The 22,998-nt window shown below is 42.0% G+C and overlaps 1 protein-coding gene across 2 annotated transcripts in view; it reads right to left on the bottom strand.

Moving 5' to 3' along the window:
- Nucleotides 1-432: 432 nt before the first annotated feature.
- The window catches only part of rabgap1 (RAB GTPase activating protein 1), a 155,784-nt gene continuing 133,218 nt past the window's right edge, over nt 433-22,998 (bottom strand). For both annotated transcript variants that reach the window (XM_080742477.1, XM_080742478.1), the window contains 7 exons: nt 18,898-18,990; nt 15,868-15,978; nt 15,383-15,487; nt 14,288-14,371; nt 5,678-5,749; nt 3,697-3,897; nt 433-3,013 (listed from right to left, as the gene is read on the bottom strand). In XM_080742477.1, coding sequence (XP_080598603.1) covers nt 2,891-3,013; nt 3,697-3,897; nt 5,678-5,749; nt 14,288-14,371; nt 15,383-15,487; nt 15,868-15,978; nt 18,898-18,990 — 789 coding nt within the window. In that variant the 3' untranslated portion in view covers nt 433-2,890. The remainder of the gene's footprint in view (nt 3,014-3,696; nt 3,898-5,677; nt 5,750-14,287; nt 14,372-15,382; nt 15,488-15,867; nt 15,979-18,897; nt 18,991-22,998) is intronic.

Below are 22,998 nucleotides of genomic sequence, written 5' to 3'. Positions count from 1 at the left end.
GAACGGTTTCCACCCGACATTGGTGACATTGTATAAGCGGGTGGCCTACTGTATATTATAGGTCTGCTTGTCCAGTGAAAACCAACCCAAGCCAAGCGAGCTAGCAAACAGAACGCTCCGTCACCTAACATAACAGAGTGTCAGGCGTGACTCGGCCAGTCAAGGTCAAGGTTCAGAGGTCGCTGAGCAGCTGGCGCCTGGAAGGTGGAGGAGGAGGGGTTCAAAGGTATTTATCGTCACTGTCAGGGCAGAAACCTCGTATCTCCACGTTTCACATTTGTACGTTTTCTTCGCGAAGTAAAGCCCTGCTTCGTCAGACAAGGCCGTCGCACAAATGTAGTGAAAACAGCAGATCTACAAGCACACAACGCCTCGCGGTGCGAGGCGTTGTGTGCTTGCAGATCGGCTGTTTTCACTATTTTAGATCTTTTTTATATGATAAATGCAAAACGAACAGTTTTGGACATACAAGGTTTCCACACGACAACGACGTTATGTTCACTCCGGCACCATTACGCTCCAGTATACAGAGAGTGTCAGTTTGTTTGTGTGTACTTGTATTACTGTACTTGCTAAGGTTAAGGTCAGGATGAAGCATTTACGATGTTAGGTTTAGAGGCTGGTGTTTTGAGTTATGCCTGATTCGTGTTTAGTTTCATACAAAAGGAGAGTCCTACAATTAGGCCTGTCACAATTGTTTGACAAACATTTTCAAAAATAGTGGAAATGGCAGATCTACAAGCTCACAGCGCGTCGCTGTGAGCTTGTAGATCGGCTATTTTCCCACTATCAATGTTCTTTTTTTTTTAAGTGTAAAGTTGTCAAATATGTAATTTCTTTGTATATTTAGGTTATTTAAGTTATTATCTGCCATGTGCAACTTCAAAGCCTACAAGCCAAACAGAAATGTAATTGTCAACGACAAAAGCACAATTAAATAGTTAATCGCAATTATTTGAGTGACAATTAATCGTCACGTATTGTAAAATGTCATAATCGTGACAGCCCTACCTACAATGATGTCCTCACAAGTCTAGCAATACAAGCATGTTTGTGTGTGCGTGCGTGCACATCTTCGTCCGAATGTCTGACACCAACTTCTCTTTGGGGATGGCTAGGATTCTAAACATGCACGATTCTCTGTATTGCATCGCTGAGGGCCTCTAAAACCAACCTAGACCTGCGTCCCGAAATGTTTACTGTCAGAAATACATAAGGTGCACTTGATTTACTATGCCTATCATGCAAAAAGTATGCATGTTTTGGAGCTATGTCTTTAGTTCCATTGTGCAGGGCCATCTAAATACTGTAAGCACACCTCACGTATTTCATGTTTAGAAGTGAATGTGATGCCAGGTACGCAGTGGTAGGAAAGTAGCACACCTATTACTGTGACTATTTCACTGCTATCATTATCAACCTTCACATCAAGGCTCTCGTCAACAAGTTAACTTTCTCAACATCAAGCATTACACACAATTAACCACACTAACCCCGGCGACCCCATTTGTGGGCAAATTTGCGAAAATGTGCAAACAATAGCAAAAGCAGACAATCTGCAAGCTCACAAGGCCACGCGTTGTGAGCAATTTCTCTCATAGATCGTCTATTTTCGCTATATGTCATATGACAAATTATATAGGGCTTAAGTGGTTAAACAACACAAAGACCAGAACATTTGGAGAAAACACAAACAAACAAACAAAACAAAAAAGCATTTCCCCTTGCAATCTTGCACACATTCATAACCTAATATAGTGCTTTATCTTCCTCCTGGATTCTCATGCTTAATTTATACTCCGTCGTACGACGGCGTGTCGTGCGCCGACGATAGCAGATCTACACGCTCACAACGCAGATCTGCTATTTCCGGCGCTGAGCAGCGCTGTCGCGGCGGAGTAGGAAAATCAGGCATCAAACCTCCTCTCCCATCTCGTTTTATAGACATATAGACATAATAGTGTACGTACATATGCACAAAACACAGTTCGGCGTTGTCTTGTTCATCATTTACACAAGTCCTTTCAACGTAACCCGGAAGACCCGGCACAGCACGTGTATACATTCGTGTATACGCTCACACTCTCTCTAACACACACACACACGCACACACACACACACCTCACAGATCGACAGGAAAACAAACATGCACGTATCCCTCTTTACATAAGCATCTCCATACACATACGTATAGAAAAAGAAAAGGTATTTGTTTTAACGTAAATTAGAAAAAAAATAAACTTTCAGTTCGGCAAAGGCGTCTATCAGCTCTCGTACCTAAAACTAGGCTTATTTTTTTTTACAGGGAGTAGTTTTACTTGTGCCAGTAGTTTAGATGGTAGTTGGGGGACGATGGAGTGTTTTTCCTTCTTTTAATCCTGTCAGAACAGAGCTTCCATATTTCCCTCCTTGCGTTCCTAACATCCTTTAAATATCAGTAGTAGTACAAAAAAAGAAGAAGAAAGAAAGAAATCTACGAAGCGTTTGTTTTCCCCCCCGATTTTCTTTCTTTTGATCAGTTGAATTGTTTCTCTGGGGTGGGGGGAGGCCGGGGGGGGGGTTAAACTTTCATCAGGCGAGTTCTGGAAAGGGGGGGAGGGGGAGAGAGAGAGCGAGAGATGAAGGGGAAGCAGAGGTTTTGATAAGATGAAGAAAGACGGGGATCACACAGTCTATAGTCCTGGGGATTTAAGTGTCAATGTTCAAGTTCAAGTTAGGTACCGGTGGAGGTACAGGTTAGGGCGTTCAGAGCTTTCAGGACGTTAGGTTATAGGCATTCGTTGCCCCTTGCACCGAGCACCTGTCAGGGTCTGGGTACAGCTATAAGTAATAAGGGAGAGAGAGAGAGGGAGGGAGGGAGAGAGAGAGAGAGATCTTGTGGGGTATCAGGTTAGGTGGTTTCCTTGCCCTGGGTCCCGGTAACGGTCTTGATGGAGCTGAGCGTTCGGTTGAACCAGGTCTTCTTGGCGGCCTGCACCTCGTTGAGAGCCAAGCCCAGGTGGTGTTCCAGGTCCTGGACAGGAGAGGAGAGGAGAGGGGAGGGAGGCTGTCTTTGTGGACAAAATCGTATTCCAACGACAAGAAAAGATTCTACGTTTTTCTGGGTCCGAGAGGCTAATCTCATCAAATGGTGGTCCATTGGTGGCTCAAATGCAGAGTCAATAATGGACCTTGACATGAAAGTGGTTGAAAACCACTGTATTAGCTGATGGGGTGTTCCACTGCCTTGATTGAAAAAACAGTCAAATTTAAGCATGTATATCGTCGCTGTCGGGTGGAAACCCTGTATGTCCAAAACTGTTCGTTTGCATTTATCATTTTAAAAATGATCAGAAACTAGTGAAAACAGCCGATCTACAAGCCTTGCCTTGCTTGTAGATCTGCTGCTTTCACTACTTTTGTGCGACGGCCTTGTATGATGAAGCAGGGCTTTACTTTGCGAAAGAACGTACACATTTGAAACTGTGGTTTGGGGTTTCCACCCGACAACGGCGATATAGTACAGTGGTTCCCAAACTTTTCAGCTCGTGACCAAAAAGAGAAATTACACGTTTGCCATGTGTTTGTGTGTGTGTGTGTGTGTGTGTGTGTGTGTGTGTGTGTGTGTGTGTGTGTGTGTATGTGTGTGTGTGTGTGTGTGTGTGTGTGTGTGTGTGTGTGTGTGTGTGTGTGTGCGTGCGTGCGCGTGCACTGTACCTGGATTTTACACTCGGCCTCCACCAGCTGCAGCTTGGTCTGGGCCAGCTCCAGCTCCATCTCCCTCAGCTGGTTCTTGAGGCTCTCCTTCTCCTCGTCAGTCTCCTCTGGACCCCCAGGGGGCGCTGTCCCCGCCGGAGGCCGCACGCGGCCCTCCTTGTTGAAGAGATTACTGCACTTCTCACAGCCTTCCACTTTAGACTGGAGCGGGAGATAAGAGGGGGGAACACGGTAAAAAGACACGCAGATAAGAGGGTTAGAGAGAGAGAAGATACGGGCTGAAGTGCTGACACCTCCCTCCTCGTTGAGAGCACCGTTACTTAACGCAGTGGTTCTCAACCTGTGGGTCAATATTTTGGGGGATCCCCAGATGATTAACTTAACACATCTGGTGCCAATCCCGAGTTTCCCGAGTTTGTATTGATACCAACGCTGTGCCAACCCCGAGTTTCCCGAGTTTGGGCCGTTTTTGAAAAAAAAAAAAAAACAAAAAAAAAAAAAATCATTTTTTTTTTCAATTTCTTTTTTTGGACCTCCAGAAATGTATTAGGCATGATCGCGATCGCGAAATTGCATGTTTAACCCCCATAGAGCATCGCAGCGGAAGTTGATTCCTGGGGTCACTACGTCATTCCCCATTCATTTTCGCCATAGACTTTTACAAAAATATTTATAACAATTATGTTAAGCCTCGAACCAAGCCATCCAGGATGGAGGTGAATCATGACCATATAACCTTTGATCCTATGTGAAAACATATTTTAATATTACATTATTTGATATACTACATTTAATAACTACCCTTTGTTTAGCGATTTTCAAAATGTTCTTTTCATAGAAAAAAAGGTTATATGGTCATGATTCACCTCCATCCTGGATGGCTTGGTTCGAGGCTTAACATAATTGTTATAAATATTTTTGTAAAAGTCTATGGCGAAAATGAATGGGGAATGACGTAGTGACCCCAGGAATCCACTTCCGCTGCGATGCTCTATACCAACCCATTCTTTCAAACATGGCAGCCATGTTTGTTTACATCTGAAGAAAACATAATGGCCCATAAATCATGAATGCCTGAACGGATTTCCAAGCGGATTTTTTTGTTTGAAAGCTGTGAACAGCATCTACACACGTGGTGCATCATCTAGGCATGGGCGTGCACTTTTTACACAATTGCACAATTACATGGAAGTCTATGGTAACCATGGCAACGCGAGACATTGAAGAGAAAAAATCATTGCAACATAAGTGTTAATGTGCAACATTGTTTTAACACTCAACAGTAAACCAACCAACATAAAGTTTAAGTGTAGGCTATAGAGGGTATTGAAGGAAACACCAAGAAGACAGCCAAAATTCCACAAGAACAAATCTTTTGAACTTTAAAAGATAACTATTGGTGATACAGTATGAAGCCAAAATTGGATCTGATTATTAAAAGATACAAAATCACAGTTTAGCAGAAGCAGCCAAGCTCTGCTTACTTTCTTTGTGAAGACCTAATAGGGAAGGAACAGCATATCATCATTGTCAGGCAGAAACCTCGTGTCCTCAAGTTTAAAATGTGTATGTTTTTTCATAAAGTAAAGCCCTGCTTCATAATACAAGACTGTCGCACAAAACAAGTGAAAATTGCCGATCTACAAGCACTTGTGTGCTTGAAGATCGTATATTTTCACGACGCAGTGTGCGCTTGTAGATCGGCTATACAACCCGAACGGTTTTGGACATACAAGGTTTCCAGCCGACAGCAACGATATAAGATTACATAATTGTGGTGGAGTTACTGATGATGGGGGTTGGGGTCTCTGATATCTACAGCACAGCTGCCACACACACTCTTCCTTAATTTTGGTAGTGGATGTACACTGTGTGTGTGTGTGTGTGTGTGTGTGTGTGTGTGTGTGTGTGTGTGTGTGTGTGTGTGTGTGTGCGCACGTGAGTGTGCGTGTGCGAGTGTGTGTGTGTGCATAAAACTCACCCTGATTTTCTCCAGCTCTCCTCGGGTGGCTGTCTGTTGTTTCTCCAGACGTTCGCTCAGCTGGGAGCAGATCTAGAGAAAACAAACACACCGAAACACACATCTAGAAGTTGTTGTGCTTCCCCCAGTGACTTCAACCCCTGATCTTTTTTACAGCATGGTTCCTGGGGGCGAGCTGTCTATAAGAAGGTCAGCCTGTGTGACCACTATTTCACACCGACGTTAGGCCAAGAAAGAAAAGTATTTTTCAATACTTTTCTTTGATAGGGGTGTTTGAATATTTTGCACATGTGAATTCATAGGGCTCTATTTTGATTGTCTTAAGTACCAGCTATTATGCCTTAACTTAAAGGCCTGTCCATACTGTCTCCGACCACCGAACCTTTCATCGGAAATGTCCAGTTCCAACTAGAAAATGACGTCACTCGCATCTTCTGAAAAGCATTAACCCGAATTAGAGTTCGGAAAACTGCATGTCGCAAAGCTGGTATTTAACACAATCAAAATACAGCCCATTGTGTCAGATCCACCACCCTGGAATAGTTGGGCAAGAATGATGTCTGTCATCAATTTTGACACCCCTTAAAAGCTGATAAAATACATTTTAATTATTGCCCTTCCTCCCTCCTTACTAACTGTACACATACAGTCAGCTAAACATGCATGAACCCACATCATCTCATTCCAAATCCAGCTGTAATAGAGAATGTTTCATTACAGAATCACGCAAAGAACACGCACGCACGCACGCACGCATAGTTAACAAGCATCAATGGAACATTAGTCATCTTGACAGATATGTTATCCCACTCCCACTCTGCAGACAACACATCTATCCATCTCTCCAGCTCCCCCCCCCCTCTATAGTACACTATATAAATGATACTGTATCTCTCTCACTCTCTCTCCATGCTCCTCCATTTAGCCTAACCCTCATACTGTACTGTATGCAGTGCCTTGATCTATCTTCATACTGTTTATACACAATGCCTTGATCTGTCTTCACCCTGGCACATACTGTATCCACGTCTTCCACCTCCTACATGCCTTTCATCTGTACGGCTGCGACTATTGATCCTTTTATTATCTCTTATCAATCACCTTTTTCATTAATCAATAACCGAGAAGTGTGTTTCTTTTGGATAATACACAATTCAATAACAATATATTATTATTGTTATTTGTTATTTTATCCACCCGTTTCTGTGAGAATTTACAGTAGAATTATTTGTGGGACACTTCCGGAGAACAGCAGACATACAAGCTCACGCCGCGTTGCAGATGCAACCGTTGTGAGCTTGTAGATCACTCTTGGCTGCGGCGCCGGAAACTGCCGCACTCCTTCTGCGCAATGCACGATAGGATGTTGGAAAGTTGTGGATAATCAACTAAATTAATTCTGATTGGTTCAAGTTTCTTTGATGTTGAAAACATTTCATCTATGTAAATACAAGTGTGAATATGATTTGATCTTGGCATTCAAGTATCTGCTATTATTACACCCTGTTCAGCGAGAAAAGACTAGGAAGACAACCATTTAAGAACAGGGAGATATCCAGTATATAACAACACCCTCATGGGGAAAGATAAGCCCTAGGCAAAGCAGAGCCACTGGTGGTGGTGGGAGCAAACAAAGGCATACAACCTTCCCTGACACTGACAGCAAGAGGAAGATCAATGAATAAGGTGAGCTTATGACACATCACATCACATATACAGTACACCACCCACGTAGTGGTGTGTATGCCTGTGAACCTCTGGAGATGTACAGCAGTGGTTCTCAACCTGTGGGTCGGGACACCCAGGGGGGTCCCCAAATTATTTTGGGGGGTCCCCAGATGATTAACTTTAATGTGCAACATTGTTTTCTCACTCAACAGTAAACAAACCAACCAAGTTTAAGTGTATAGAGCAGGGGTCTTCAACAGGGGGTCCGCGACCCCCAGGGGGTCCGCGGAGGTACTGCAGGGGGTCCGCGAAATTATTGCTTAAAAAAAAAAAAAAAGATTTAATTTTTTTTTTTTTCACATTTATGTTAAAAAATAAATCATGATTCTATCCATTTTTAATAGCTTGAATACATGATTACTATGCAATTGACAGATTGTTGATATTATTGACATTGGTTCTCAGTTGATAAGTAGTATATTTAGAAATGGTAGTGGTACGGCCCTCCCTGCACGCTGTAACTTGTACATTTTTAAAATAAAAAATATGTCGTAGCCCCGACCCCCCCACCCTACGAGGTGGTAGGGGGTCCCTGCTCCATCTCCCCATCAGTTTGGGGGTCCCCGGCCTGAAAACGTTGAAGACCCCTGGTATAGAGGATGTATGCACATTTCTAAAGTGACAATTTATGGACTTTTTGTCAAATATTAGAAGCAGAAATTGTGAAAATAGCCTATCTACATGCTCACAACGCCTCGCAACGCAAGGCGTTGTGAGCTGCTATTTTCACAATAGAACATATTTTGGGGGTCGCGGCATGAAAAGGTTGAGAACCACTGCTGTACAGAAATCTGCTTGAACCAAATGGCAGGCTTCACATCACTATGAACCGGGCTCCAAGGGGACATCCTTTTGAGAACTGTTGGATGATAACCAAAGCGTTATTAAAACCAAAATGAGAAATTAAGTCGCTCATCTGTGGGCTCAGGCTCATTAGCATGATTGCTGCTCTTACCACAGGAATACAAAAATAAACGCCTCTACTGTTTTGCATCCCAACCCAGACTTTTAAGAGGTAAAAAGAGACGGGACCCTGGTCAACTACTGTAAGTATATATAGGGTTTAAGTGGTTAAGAAAAAAACGTAGAGAATGACCATCAATTCATACTCTTTCTGGGGCCTTTTCCACCGGCAAAGAACCGGTTCCAGAACCAGTGCCAGTTCAACTTTCTTGGGAACCTAGGTTTGTTCTTGCGAACCGGCTTGCGTTTCCACCAGATTGAGGCTCTGGAAGCACAAAAAACAAGGATTTCGGAACCAACTCCGGTTCTCGGTGGAAAAGCACACCTCTGGTTCATCCCATAGGCGGGAGAAAGAACCAGAACCGGTTCTTTGCCGGTGGAAAAGGCCCTTCTGAGAGGTTTTATGCAATGGTGTACAATAACTAAAGTACATTTACTCAAGTACTGTACCTAAAGTACAATTTCAGGCTATTTTTACTTTACTGGAGTATTTCCAAATTTCAAAAAAATTATACTTTTACTCCACTACAATTATTTGAAAACTTTAGTTAGTAGTTACTTTGTAGATTTTTATCATTATTACAAAACATACATTACCCACTTCAGCCCTATAAAACTTTTGGCCATTTCTGGCGGCATCTTTAATCAAGAAGCACTATTTGTAGCCACAACTGTGAGAGAAAGAAAAACAACACTTGTTCAAATCCTCTGCCAAAAGCCTGGTGGTTATGCACACGGAGGGCTCAATTAGCCCTCATCTAGGAAGGCTTATAGGCCATTTCTGTCTCAAATGCCACAGAAGACAATTTGGAATTGCACAGCCACTGAAATAGTGCGAGCAATTTGGAGAATAATTCACGGTATCTCGGCTGCAAAAATAATGCTGGCTAGTAGTGAGGGCATCATGAGCTTTCCTGGACTTATCAATCAGAGAAGATTGAATCCTGCCCTTCTCTCCTCTCCTCTTTCCTCTAGAGATTTGTTCATCATCCCCCTGCCCCAACCCCAACCCCCTTCTCCTTCCCGTCAAATAGCAGGAAAAACATAACATTGCAGTCAGGCAGAAACCTTGTACTGTATGTCCAAAACTGTTACTTTTCTCAAAATGAAAAAACTAAAGAAAAGACAGAACCTGTTTTCCTGTGGATCCAAAGTAGTCATTATTTATAGTCACAAGCTCTTGTGTTTCGTTGGTTAATTAATTGTATTTATTATTAAGCTCGATTTACTACTGAACAAGCTCGCGACGCATTGCGTTGCGACATGCCGCGAGCTTGTAGATCGGCTATATTCGCTACTTTTGTGCGACACACTTTTGTAGGACAAAGTAGGACATTCATTTACGGGGGAAAAAACAACAACATACAGTATATAAATAGTTGAAATATGGAGATACAAGGTTTCTGCCCGACAGCGACAATAACTAGCATGTGTATTTTCTTTTTCAGAAGCCCCATTTTCACACCTAACCTCTGCTCCTCTCAGTGTGAGTCATCTGATGAGGGCTTTCAACTAACAACACACACACACACACACACACTAGGGATGGGACGATACGCGATATTATCATTTATCGGGATAAAAAACACTCAATAATCGTATCGTGGAGATTTAATTTATCGTCATATCGTCCTTCGTCATGCACTGAACTCAATTCACCTTTTATTTGCCGAGCTGCATATCCGGTACCACTTGAACCCTCTATAAGGTAAAAGGTACTTATAATATACGTACTTGATACAGTCTTTTTTTTTCACTCTCTACCAAATGCCTTTGCTAAAAAATAGCCGATCTACACGCTCACAATGCGTCACGATCCGACGTGCTGTGAGCTTGTAGATCTGCATTTTTTTGGGGCAAATGTTCCGCCCCAAGATAATGGATTTTGATTATCGCTATAATATCGCAAATCACGGTTTCTTTTGTCACAATAATCGTGATATGACATTTTCATATCGTCCCATCCCAAAACACAAACGCACGCACGCACGATACCTCCACTGCTACTACCTGTCATCAATTCTCACATGTACTGTCATTTTCAATTTACTACCCCATATTTTTAGAATCCAGCTTACCCAAAGGGGTAGCACTTTACAATAATGACCTGTTATAAATCATTTATAAACATTTATAAGCAGTTTGTAGATGAGTAGTAAACATGAACAAACTATGAACAAATGTTTACCTAAACATTTATAACTGTTTTAAACATCATTTACATGTTATTAGTAAGATATTAGTAAGTAGTAAACTGATCATGAATAAGCCATTTATACACATTCATAAATGATTAATAAATCATTTGTAACAAAAAATGATGCGTTATTTATATGCTATTTGTAGATAAGTAACTAATCATTTACAAGCTATCTATATACCTTGTAAAACATTCCTAATATATCTATAAATCATTAGTAGATGTTATCAAGAGCCCTAATGTAAAGTGAAGACTAGGTCGCAAACCTCCACCGGCTGTCTGTCAGTCCCTCTGTCAGTCTGTCCGTCACGTCACACACTTTTGGTCCTACTCTAATCTCCGGCACCGTTGCCCCTATCCATGCCAAACTTTGCACGCACACTCCTTGGCTGTCTGTTAAAGCGGCCTCCGAGTTTGTTCATGGTTAACATATGCTTTGTAAAACATTCCTTAAATATCAATAAATCATCAGTAGATGTTATCAAGAGCCCTATATGTAAAGTGAAGACTATTCATTATTTACCAGTAAGACTCCCTAATAGGGAGATAAGCGACTGTCACATCGCATACACAAACTTTAGAAGACAGTCGTAGCCAATCACGAGGGAATATGGGAAATGGGACAGATCCATGTTGATGACATGACTTTAGCTTTGCGTGATTTTAGGCCCAAATCTGTAGGAGCAGTGTCAAAAAATGGGTTTGAAAAAATCGGCCTGATGGTGATGCTAAATGGGACAGATCCATGTTGATGACATGACTAGACATACTGTGTTCCGCTTTGTGTGATTTTAGGGCAAAATTTATAGGAGCAGTGTCCAAAGTTTTGTGTTGCAAGAAGCGGCCTCATGGTGGCGCTAGAAGAGGGCCATGTGAGAAATGAGGGGTGGAGGTTGTGGTTTGGCAGTCAACTGTCTGTTAATGTGGCCTCCATGTTTGTTCATATTTAACAGACATTAGTAACTAATGAATAGTCTTCACTTTACATTAGGGCTCTTGATAACATCTACTGATGATTTATAGATATTTAAGGAATGTTTTACAAAGCATATATCAACCATGAACAAACAAGGAGGCCACCTTAACAGACAGCCAAAGAGCGTGTGTGCAAAGTTTGGCATGGATAGGGGCAACGGTGCCGGATATAGAAGTAGGGCCAAAAGTGTGACGTGACGTGACGTGACGTGACGTGACGTGACGGACATACTGACAGAGGGACTGACAGACACCCGGTGGAGGTTTTCATAGTAACTTGCGACCTAATCTTCACTTTACATTAGGGCTCTATGATTAGTTACTTATCTAAAAAAAAGCATATACATGATGCATTCTAGTTACAAATGATTTATTAATCATTTACAAATGTATATAAATGGTTTATTCATGATCAGTTTACTACTTACTAATAACATGTAAATGATGTTTAAAACAGTTATAAATGTTTAGGTAAGCATTTGTTCATAGTTTGTTCATGTTTATTACTCATCTACAAACTGCTTATAAATGTTTATAAATGATTTATAACAGGTCATTATTGTAAAGTGCTACCAAAAAAGGTAAGGGCCTGTTTCTAAAATGGTCTCTTTGCTATTTCTGCCTGCCCGCATGGGAGACAGACGACGTTGCATTATTTTCATCAGTGGCAATGGCAATGGAACTGGGGGGATGGGTGGCAATGCATCTAATTATGAAATGGCAGGTTGAGATCGAAAGGGGTGAAAATTAACCCATGTAGGCTTGGAATTATTTTATACTTTAGCTATTGAAAAATAGCAGATATACAAGCTCACAGCACGGCACCGAGTGCCGCGCTGCAAGCTTGTAGATCTGCCATTTTTTAAAAATCGTGAAAATGTTATTGAATATTTTCAAAGCGAACATTTGTAACTCAAATTTTGCTTCTGGGGGTCCCTGCCTGGAACTAAATATTTTGAGATGGGGGTCCGTGACCAAATACATTTTGGGGGTCCTTGACATGAAACAGTCTTACACAAAATTAATGTTCAAGATTTTTCAAAAATAGCCATAAGATAATGTTCAAAGTAATAATGCGTTACCGGTCTAAATAGGTTAACTGATGAACCGTTTGGGGAAAACGGGTTCCCCAATTTACACAAAGGCAACACCTTCATATGATGCAGCTTCATACTGTATTAGGGACAGCAATTCTCTTTTTTTTCTTCTCTACCATGATTACTTAAACACAAGATTTATAATTACTTCCGCATGATTTATAACCGCAGACATGCTGAGGCAGCTATATGGGCTGATTTATAGTTGGTTCTGCGTCATATCGTGCACCGAAAATAGACGGTTTACCCGCTCGTAGATTGCCTATTTTTGGTGTGCGACACCAGCGCGCAACTACGTATAAATCACCATTAAGAAGAGAAGGGACAGAAATAAAGATGAAAGATCGCATTAAATATTCAGAGACAGGAGCAGCGCTGTCAACATGTACACTGAATCAAATTCAAAATGATCTGGGTTCAGATTACAGCACCAAAAATGGTAAATAAAATGTGGAAATTAAAGTATACAGTATCAGTATCAGTAACAGTACGTACACACACACACACACACACACACACACACACACACACACACACACACACACACACACACACACACACACACACACACACACACACACACACACACACACACACACACACACACACACACACACACACACACACACACACAGGAAAGAGGAGCGCACCAACCACGTCATAGAAATGCATACTAAGTCAGGCCCCCCACCAGAAAACCTCCTCCTTCTTCACAGTCTAATGTTGGCTGTGAATGCTCTGTAGTTTCACTTCTCTAAAGCAGTGGTTCTCAATCTTTTCAGGCCGTGACCCCCAAAATAATCATAATTTGAACTGGGGACCCCCTCACCATGACGAGCACTAAGAGTTGAGGCATTATATTTTGTATAACATGGTTCTATTGTGAAAATAGCAGATCTACATGTAGATCGGCTATTTTCAAAATTTCTGCCTCTAATATTTGACAATTTGGCAAATGTTAATTTGTCATTTTAGAGGTATAAAAAAAGTCCTCAAATTGTCACTTTAGAAATGTGCAGATACCCTCTCTACACTTAATCTTTATGTTGGTTTGTTTACAGTTCAGTGAGAAAACAATGTTGCATATTAAGGTAATCATCTGGGGACCCCACAAAATAATTTGAGGACCCCCCCTGGGGGTTCTGACTCCTGACCCACATGTTGAGAACCACTGCTCTAAAGCACTAGTTCTCAAGGTGGTGTCCAGGGGTCCTTGGGGGGGGGGGGGGGGGGGGGGTTTCAGGGGGTCCCCAGCAAAATGAGGAACAGTTCTAACACTTACAGCCCTACTCTATCTTTTGGCTAATTGAAAACAGCAGATCTACTGCACAAGCTCACAAAGCGCCACACCGCGGCACGTTGTGAACCTGTAGATCTTATGTGTTTTAAAAATGTTGACAAATCTTCTCTTAGGAGAGTCACTGCCAAAACATATTTTCAGATGGGTGGTCCACGTGTTTATTTCTCTCTCATGTTTGAGAACCACTGCAAAAGTAATGGGACAAAATGGACATGAATCTGAAGAACACACAGAGCCACACACACACAATACATCATACAGTTTGCAACAAATTGCAGTCATGTAACCACTAAGCTCACAATAACAAAATGAAGGCATTACGCCGTTGAGCCCACTCCCGAACATACCTGCTTATATTCACCAATAATGGAGCCATTCTTCTTAATCTCCGATTCGGACTTGTCCAACTCTCGTCTGCACATTTCCTTCAGCTGTGGTAATGCGCGCACACGCACGCGCACACGCACACACACACACACACACACACACACACACACACACACACACACACACACACACACACACACACACACACACAGTTACACTGATGCAGAGGACAGACCCAAGGACAGTGGCGGTGTCACAAGCCTCAGAGACCATGTGGTCCTACAGTAGCTGTCATGGAGTATAAACAAGAGAGGAAAAGGTATTGGCAGATTATAAGCCGTCGGCAAAGTCATGCCCTCCTGTGTATATTTGCGCACACACACGCACACGCACGCACCCACACCTTTGACAGCAATACAGCAAGCCTGTCTCCTGCCTCAAAGGGATCATTTCCTATTACAAACTAAGTAAGACCCAGGGAAATCAGCAGTCAAGACGAAGGTTAAATGACAAACACTGTAGGTTATATTGATTGACATTTGCCGACTTTCAGGCTTTAACTTTGGATATTTACGCCCCTTTAACATTCAAACGATACAACATACCCAGAACATAACGTTCATGTTTTTGAGTGATTTGGCTAGAGATTAAATAAACCTTTCAACAGGCAGTTAGGCAATATTATGTGCTAGAATATTTATGCCAGAATCTGACAGGGATCAGATGAGTTTTAAGCTGGTTTAGGCAAAAGTATTTAGTTTACTGCTTGGTTTGGGTAAAGTTCAGGCAGCACACGTTTAGCGAGGGTTCTGTCAGCATCCCTGTGTTGGCTGATCTGAGTGAACGGTAGTAGTAATAGGGGGTTCTCAAAGTGGGGTCCAGGGGTCCTATACTCTCAAGAGTTATGGGGGTCCTTGAAATGGAAAAGTTTGAGAACCACTGATTTAGTGGTTTACAATTCGTCTGTTCTACAATGTCTGTTTTTAACAATTTTCATTTCAGAGTGCGACCCTCATCATTTTTATTTGCTGAACAGGCTTTAGTTGGGTACACTGCAGGCTCAGAATAATGATGTTGATGAAGAGAATGAGGCTCGTGTCATCATCAGCTCTGACCTGTGCAGACTCCTCCTCCAGTCGTCTCTTCTCATCCTCGGAGTCAACCAGCTTCTGTTTGGTCATCAACAGCTCCTTGTTAAGGGCATCCGATTTCTCCTCCGCCTGGCAACGCACGCACGCACACACACACACACGCACACGCACACGCACACGCACACACACACACACAGTTAACAATCTAAAGTTTCTAAGGTCATTGTGAGAACAACTCTGTGCCTCTCTGTACTATAATGATGTACACCGCTGTCATCCACCCAAAGTGTGTATCAGGTCAAAGGCACACACTCGCGCGCGAGTGCCAACGCTGCGGCCCTTTGCAAACACCCGCTAATGATGACATTTTTAGAACTTACCAGGTGGTGCTCTGTCTCAAACAAGAACAACAGAACAGAAGTCATCTCTCTTTCTCTTTCACGCACAGAAACACAAACGCACACACACAGTGCAAGAACACGCCCACACACACTATCTCCCAGACTCACGTTGTCGAGGTCTTTGCGCAGAGCGATCTTGCTGCTAACTAGTTCGTGCGCCAGGTCATCGTTCTCCTGCTCCAGGCGCATGTTAGCCTCTTGCAAACGACGGTTCTCTCGCTGGGTAGACAAATAGCGGGGGGGAGCAAGGAAAAGAGACAGACAGAGATAAAGAGACAGAGAGAGACAGTTAAATAAAAAAATAAAAGACAAAAAGGAGACAGGAGAGGAGACAGGGCGAGAGAGAGAGGAGAAAATCACAAAGAGCATGAGAAGGAAGGCCGTGTCTCGGTTTCTCTGCCTGGCTCGGTAGTTTTATTTTGACACAATGACAGCATGGGGAATGTAATATCATGCGAGTTCATCTATCTGTATTGGTTAACCGTGATCAGGTGACAACGTGATATCACAGTGACAGTAGTCAGTAATGGTTAACATGGCACCACCTGTGAACAGTGAACACAGACAGACACTCAGCTGAACATGGTGCGACAAGACGGCTGGGCTGTCAACTGGAGGTGACAGCCAACAGAGGAGTAAGATGACTGGTGAACAACAAAGGCAAGATAACAACACTTACTTGATACTGGTATTTTATACTTGGCTCTCAGGAGCATTTTCATTATTAACACAAACTCTGCCATCAAAATACCCCTTTGTACCCCTTCTCTGCCATGCCCGTAGAACCCGTAAATGTAATAAAAATTAATTAAAAAACATTTTTTTATCGAAGCGCAACTAAAATAGGCCGGAACTAATGCTCCGTGATCGGTTTCTACACGGACACATTATTGAGCGGACAACTTTAACATTGGAGTCCCTGAACCGGAAGCGGAAGTCCGTCCTCTATTTTGGCCCGTTAGCTTACTGTCTGAACTCCGTGGCTTACAGATGGAGAACTTATTGATCAATTGAAAAAGTTTCAACGGATTTGAGAAGCTGATGGAATACGCGAACACACGAGCAGTGTCCGATCACGCACGATGGGAACTGGACGAGCGCCCACGTTAACAGGTAGGACTCGGAGAAGCCGGCAGTGAAAGACATAGAGAAATTAACGGGCTTTACGGCCGTAAACTACGAATGAGTTAACTGTGTAAAATGTCCCGTCAGTCATTTTTTATCGATGACAAACAATTTACAATGTAGGCATAGTGCAAAGAGAACAATGTAGCATTGTAAAGAAATGAGGAAACGTCAAACCTAGCATCTGATCTTGTTTTCAGTGGGGTCCCCAGATGATAGTGAAGTGACAAGATAAATACTTTTAAGAGCTTTTTTTTTAATGCCTCCAAAAGAAAGAAAGGAAAACACCAAAATTCTGTCTCAAAAGTAATCATCATCAAACTACTGTATACAATAAAGAAGTGGTCAAACATTGGCCAAATTAATTGTCAATATAAGAAAGAGGGAACACGTTTGAACATAGCCTACCTATAAGCTCCCAACAACTCGCAAAGCAGCCGCTAAGACTGGGCAATATATCGAAAATATATCGATATCGAGGTATCAACATGCAAGGTATACATATCGACGAAGACGGCTTGAAATGAAGTATTGGTGTATGTGTCTAATTAATTAACAGACACACTATGCATGCACATAGCACATGCAAAAAAGCAGTGCATCTGTAACCAAGTGTGGTTATTTCAATAAAACCATTGTTGGAAAATGGAATTCATTATCTGGGTTAGGCAGGCAGTGGACCTAAAGCAGAAAAAAATTAAAAACGATATAATGCAATTGTTTTTACTAATATCGTGAGTAATATCGATATCGAGGTATTCAACAACGTTATCGAATATCGAAGGTTTTCCTAATATCGCCCAGGCTTACTAGCCGCTGTGAACTTGTAGATCTGCTATTTCCACAATATTTATCTGTGGAACCCAAAATGTAATGCCTCAACTCCTACATTCCAGGTGATTGTCTGGGTGGTCCCCAGTTCAAATAGGAATATTTGGGGGGGTCACAGCCTGAAAAGTTGAGAACCACTACTTCAGATGAGTCACTGAATGGATGATTCATTTTGCTTCCCCGCCACGGGCCATACCATATTCCCTTGACCCCTTGATAAGTGGTTCTAAATGATAGTTTTATGTTCTGAAGGACCGATTACTGCTGGGATGTCATTTCAAAACATGAATCATTCAAAAGCATACATGGATGTATTTTGTTGTTTTCCTTTTGTAAATCACCATAGAGTAAATAATGAAAATGAAACACTGTTTTCGTGTTATTTCAAGTCAACCATGCAGCCACTATCTACACATCCCTGGGTTGTTTTTGAACACATTTCATGGAAATAGCTCTGCTCTGAATCATTTTGACCAAATGTAAAATGTAATATAAGGTTCTTACGCACTGGGAGTGTGATGAATAAACAATCTGAAAAGGCGAAGAAATCCATTGGGGGTCCTTTGTACTCAATTCATCGAGTACTCATTCATACTGCATGGGTTGATGCTTTTTATTCACTGTGAAATATCGACCTTGTTTCAAAAGGAACTGGCGTCACTTTATTGCTGCGTATTCACATTCTGTGTGGAATGTGCTCAACACAAACAGCAGTTTAAATTAATAGGAATTAATCACCTAAAATAAGGACCTTTCTTCTGAAAGAAGAAATTAAAATTGCTACAGTTAACATCAAACTGCCACCAAATTAAATATTCAAATAAACCCTACACATTTAGTCAACACAGTATGTCCAAAACATACAATGCATGTTTGAGGAACTAACTGTTAGGGATGTGTAAAAGTGATATTCGATTACTAAGTTTCTATTATTTGAATATTCATTAAAAGAAGAACAAAAAAATGTTCTGGGGATCATCAAATGCCCATCCTAGGTGAAATGTGATTTTTAATTCCTTCCTGTAAACTGAAAATAGATAATAAATAAACATTATACCCGTACTAGGTATCCTCTAACTAGACTAAAATTATTAACAATTATTCGAATATTCGATTTTTCGACATGTTGAGTGAGTGAGTGAGTGAGTGAGTGAGTGAGTGAGTGAGTGAGTGAGTGTGTACCTCATATCTCTCAATAGGAGCCTCCTGTTGCTCCTGCTGCTCCCTCAGGGTATGGTACTCCTTTTCAAACTTCTTCAGCTTCTTCTGGCTGATCTGCAGAGCAGAGAGTGGCACATTAAACACATGGATAAGGCACACTCGTCATCTATAACCACATTTACTGCCAAAGACGTCTTGGGCGTCTTTTTTAGTTTTTTGTTTCATCTAGTGTAAAACAAGAAATGACACAGTCCTTTTATACCAGCTTGCGCCTTGTGGACTAGCCATGCTGAGGTGGTGACGTCACAGAGAACGCTGCTTCCTCATTGGCTAAAGGCCCAACCAATGAGGAGAAATTAACAAGAAATGATGTAACATCAGACTGTGGCGGCTAGGTGGCTGATGACCTGTAGACCAGCTTTGCAAGCTGGTAAAAATCGTAGTCACAGTCCTACTAGTCTCACGTGGCCAGACTGTTGACTTCGACAATTTGCAAATGCTCCCGTTAGGGATGCCCAGATCGGGATTGGGAGATCAGGGCCGATTTCAAAAGATCGGAATCGGGAGAAAAAGATCGGGAAACACCTTGTATTATATATTTAAAAAATATATAAGCTGATGAGCTTTATTTTTAATTTGTTTTGATACAATGCTGCACTAAGTGAAAAAAGAAGCTTGGATAGAATGGATACTGTTATTTAAATAAAATATAAAAACCTTAAGGGACAACATAAAAGCATTTTCTTTTCTTTTTCCTAAATGCATTGCCGAAAGATCGGATCGGGAAGGATCGGGATCGAATCGGCAGCAAAAGTATTTGATCGGGATCGGGAGCAAAAAACACGATCGGGGCATCCCTAGCTCCCGTCATACAGTCTGGAGCAACGGAAGTCTGATCATGAGTAGGATGTGACGCATCCGCTCCCTTGGTGCAGTAGCGATAACAAGTCCTACTGGAAGCAGTATGTCTTCTTTCAATATTTTTTGGGGCATTGTTTTGTCTTTCTCTGGTGTTGTTGGTGTTACTTCCATGATGTTTTCTTAAACTATACACGCATAACAAGAATATGCTGCTCGAATGACTGTCTGTGCTAGTGTGCTGCTGTTATGTTTCCAATGGGACTACAGTTCCATGCAGCAGTGACAACTTCTGTTACTTGCTCTTTCGGGGGATGTAGTTCTAGAGTATCTAGACTCTATATAGCATTCGGAGATTGTGGAATAGTTGTGTGGCTACGCAAGACTACAGTCCCACAGGAAAACAGGAAATGACGTCACCGCAAATTGACATCCACATCCGTTATCTGTTTAACTTTTTTGCGGAAATGGCTAAATCTTGGTTTACCTTGCCTGTCTGGGCGAAAGACCCAAGTCTTTCTTTGAACAATATCTAATGTAAAATATATAGAGATGAACATTGAACACTGTAGCAGCTTCAGCCACCTACAGTAGTGCCAAAAACAGAGACTGCACCTTCTATTTGGTCCCCATGAAGTTACACATAAATACACATAGATAAATAATAATAAATAGGGATAATTCATTTATAAGTAAATAGGTTGGAGAGGCTTATTCTCAGTATCAGCCGACAAATGTGTGAGTCTATTCCCGTTTCAATACACTAGACCCCAAGCGAGATGGATTACTGAGGTGGAGTGCCACACGTACAAAATAATACTGACCATACTCCATATCTGACTACAGTACCTTCAAAATCCAATTAATTTCAAACACTTTATTTTCCCACTAGGGGGAATTACGTACATTTCCAGGAAAGACACATGGCCATTGAGCAGGCATACAAACAAACACATTATCCAGAACCTTCTAGGGCAGTGGATCTAAAAGTGGGATCCAGGGTCCCTTGGGGTACCTTGAGGGGGTCCATTTGTACACTCTCAGAGTTAATGGGGTCCTTGAAATTAAAACGTCTGAGAACCACTGTTCTCAGGAGCGCAAAAGGCAGCAGTCAAGCCAGAATGATATAGAACAGTGGTTCTCAAAGTGGATTCCCGCGACTCTGTGGGTTCCTTTAGGGGGGTCTAAATTGACCCACACAAGTCTGTAACTCTGACAGTGTACAAATGGAACCAAATGAACCCTCCATTTGTACACTGTCAGAGTTAAGGGGAGACCTTGACATTTGAAGGTTTGAGAAACCCTGATATAGAAGAGCCTCCTTCCCAGTTCATGGATACAGCAGGGTTCAATCTGCTGATAGCAGCAGAAACAAAAGAGTATCACAGTATTAACCGCAGGCACCCTGAAGCAGCAACTTGGAGACAATGGATCAAATTCCTCCTGCAGAGGATGCTCAGGAGGACAGTCCAGGACGACCTTGGCTTTCCTTAACACCCGTTTGGTATTGGTAATTATTTGCCTCGTGAGATGTAGTGGAGTACCAGTATCAATAAATGGAAATTCTCAAGTAAAGACGTCCTTTAAATTGTACCTGGAGTGCCTAACACGTTCCCACACGTGTTAGCGATTCCCCCCGTGAAGTGCCCCCGTTACCACGTTCCCTGACGTGATTAACTGGTTACCATGGTAACCAATAGCCCCCGCGCTACCGCGGCTGGGAGTGAGCGAAAAGACTCAATTTCCCATGATGCCTCGCAAAATACTACATCCAGTGACATCCGGCATCCATTAAGTTGTATTCATCCTGGCCTGCAGAAAAATGCATATATCTCGGTTTTCTCATATCGCACATTTGGTCAAAACGGGCTGTTTTCTATGGACCATAACTTACAGACGGAATATCGTACTATATTGTACTTTTTCTTCTCCGGGTCAAAGAAAAGACGTTGGTCGGCCGTGAATGGGACCCCCCGCGCACAAAATGGACCTCCGAAAATCAAGTAAATACAACAGGAAAAAGCCTTGGCAGTAATCTACATTAGTTATGGCAAAACTATGGCTGTCCAGCTGTTAATAAAAGTACAGTACTTGAGTAAATGTACTTTACACCGTTGGTTCTCAGTAGAGAGAGAGAGATCTGTTTGCAACATTTAAATAATTACACCCTACAGTATCTACACCAAGTCTCTTTGACAACACGTTACTGCGCTTGTAGATCGGTGATTTTTGCAGAATATAGGGACGCTAGGGTTTATATTGCTCAACTATTTTGTTCGTAAGAGAAGATAAAACTGAAACACGCTCATTCAAAGTAATAGACAGATGCTCCTGTGGCTTTACTGATGAACAGAAACCATATAGAACATTTTAAATCCCCTGGAACAAGCCCACATGTGTCTGCACATGAATGCATATTATGTACACACGCAAATATACACACAGTTAAACTATGTTCTAGCAGTATTTTATCAAAAGTTCTTTCACTGGCTGCAGCCCTCCTGCCTTATCCTGTCCTATTTAAAGAGCTTACACGATGAACAGTGTCCAGCTTTAGAGACAGTGTGTGTGTGGGTGGGTGTTGCAGAAAAACACAACTTTGTCTACAAACACGAACATTATTTTTAAACGGAACTATGTATGGCTGCAACCTCAATATTTGTGTGTGCGTGCTAGTGTGTGTGTCTGTGTGTACAGTATGTGTGCATGTGTGCGTGTGCATGCATAGGAGGCAGCCAGCAACTGAGTGGGAATTGAGAATCTGTCTTTGGTTTTTCTAAATATTGAACCAATGAAAGGTTAAGAGTTTGTGACTAAATGATAACTACATTGAGTCCATTGGAACTTGGAACGTTGAAATCTCTCTAAATTAGAATTGTTATGAATTCTAAGAAATTCGCATATCACGATGCAACGCGTGATCTTGTACAGTAGATTCCATTCATTGACATGGAGCGAAAGAAAAGCAGTTTCGCTTCTGCTTGCATGTCTTGTGGGTTTCGTTCGTAACAAAATCCACTTTGTGTGTGTGTGTGTGCGTGTGCGTGTGTGTGTGTGTGTGTGTGTGTGTGTGTGTGTGTGTGTGTGCGTGCGTGCGTGCGTGCGTGCGCGTGCCTGCGTGTGTGTTTCTGGTTCAGGCACATCTCCACACTCTGCGACACAATCTTTAATTCTTAACAGATGCAATTATTGCATCGCAGACGAAGATTTGTTCATGTATAAGAACAAGATTGTGTGTGTGTGTGTGTGTGTGTCTGTGTGTGT

Source organism: Nannobrachium achirus, assembly GCF_963921795.1.
Source record: "Nannobrachium achirus genome assembly, chromosome: 15".
Taxonomy (NCBI): Eukaryota; Metazoa; Chordata; class Actinopteri; order Myctophiformes; family Myctophidae; genus Nannobrachium; species Nannobrachium achirus.
Note: the sequence above shows the minus strand (reverse complement) of the source record. Positions and strands in the feature narration are given on the sequence as shown.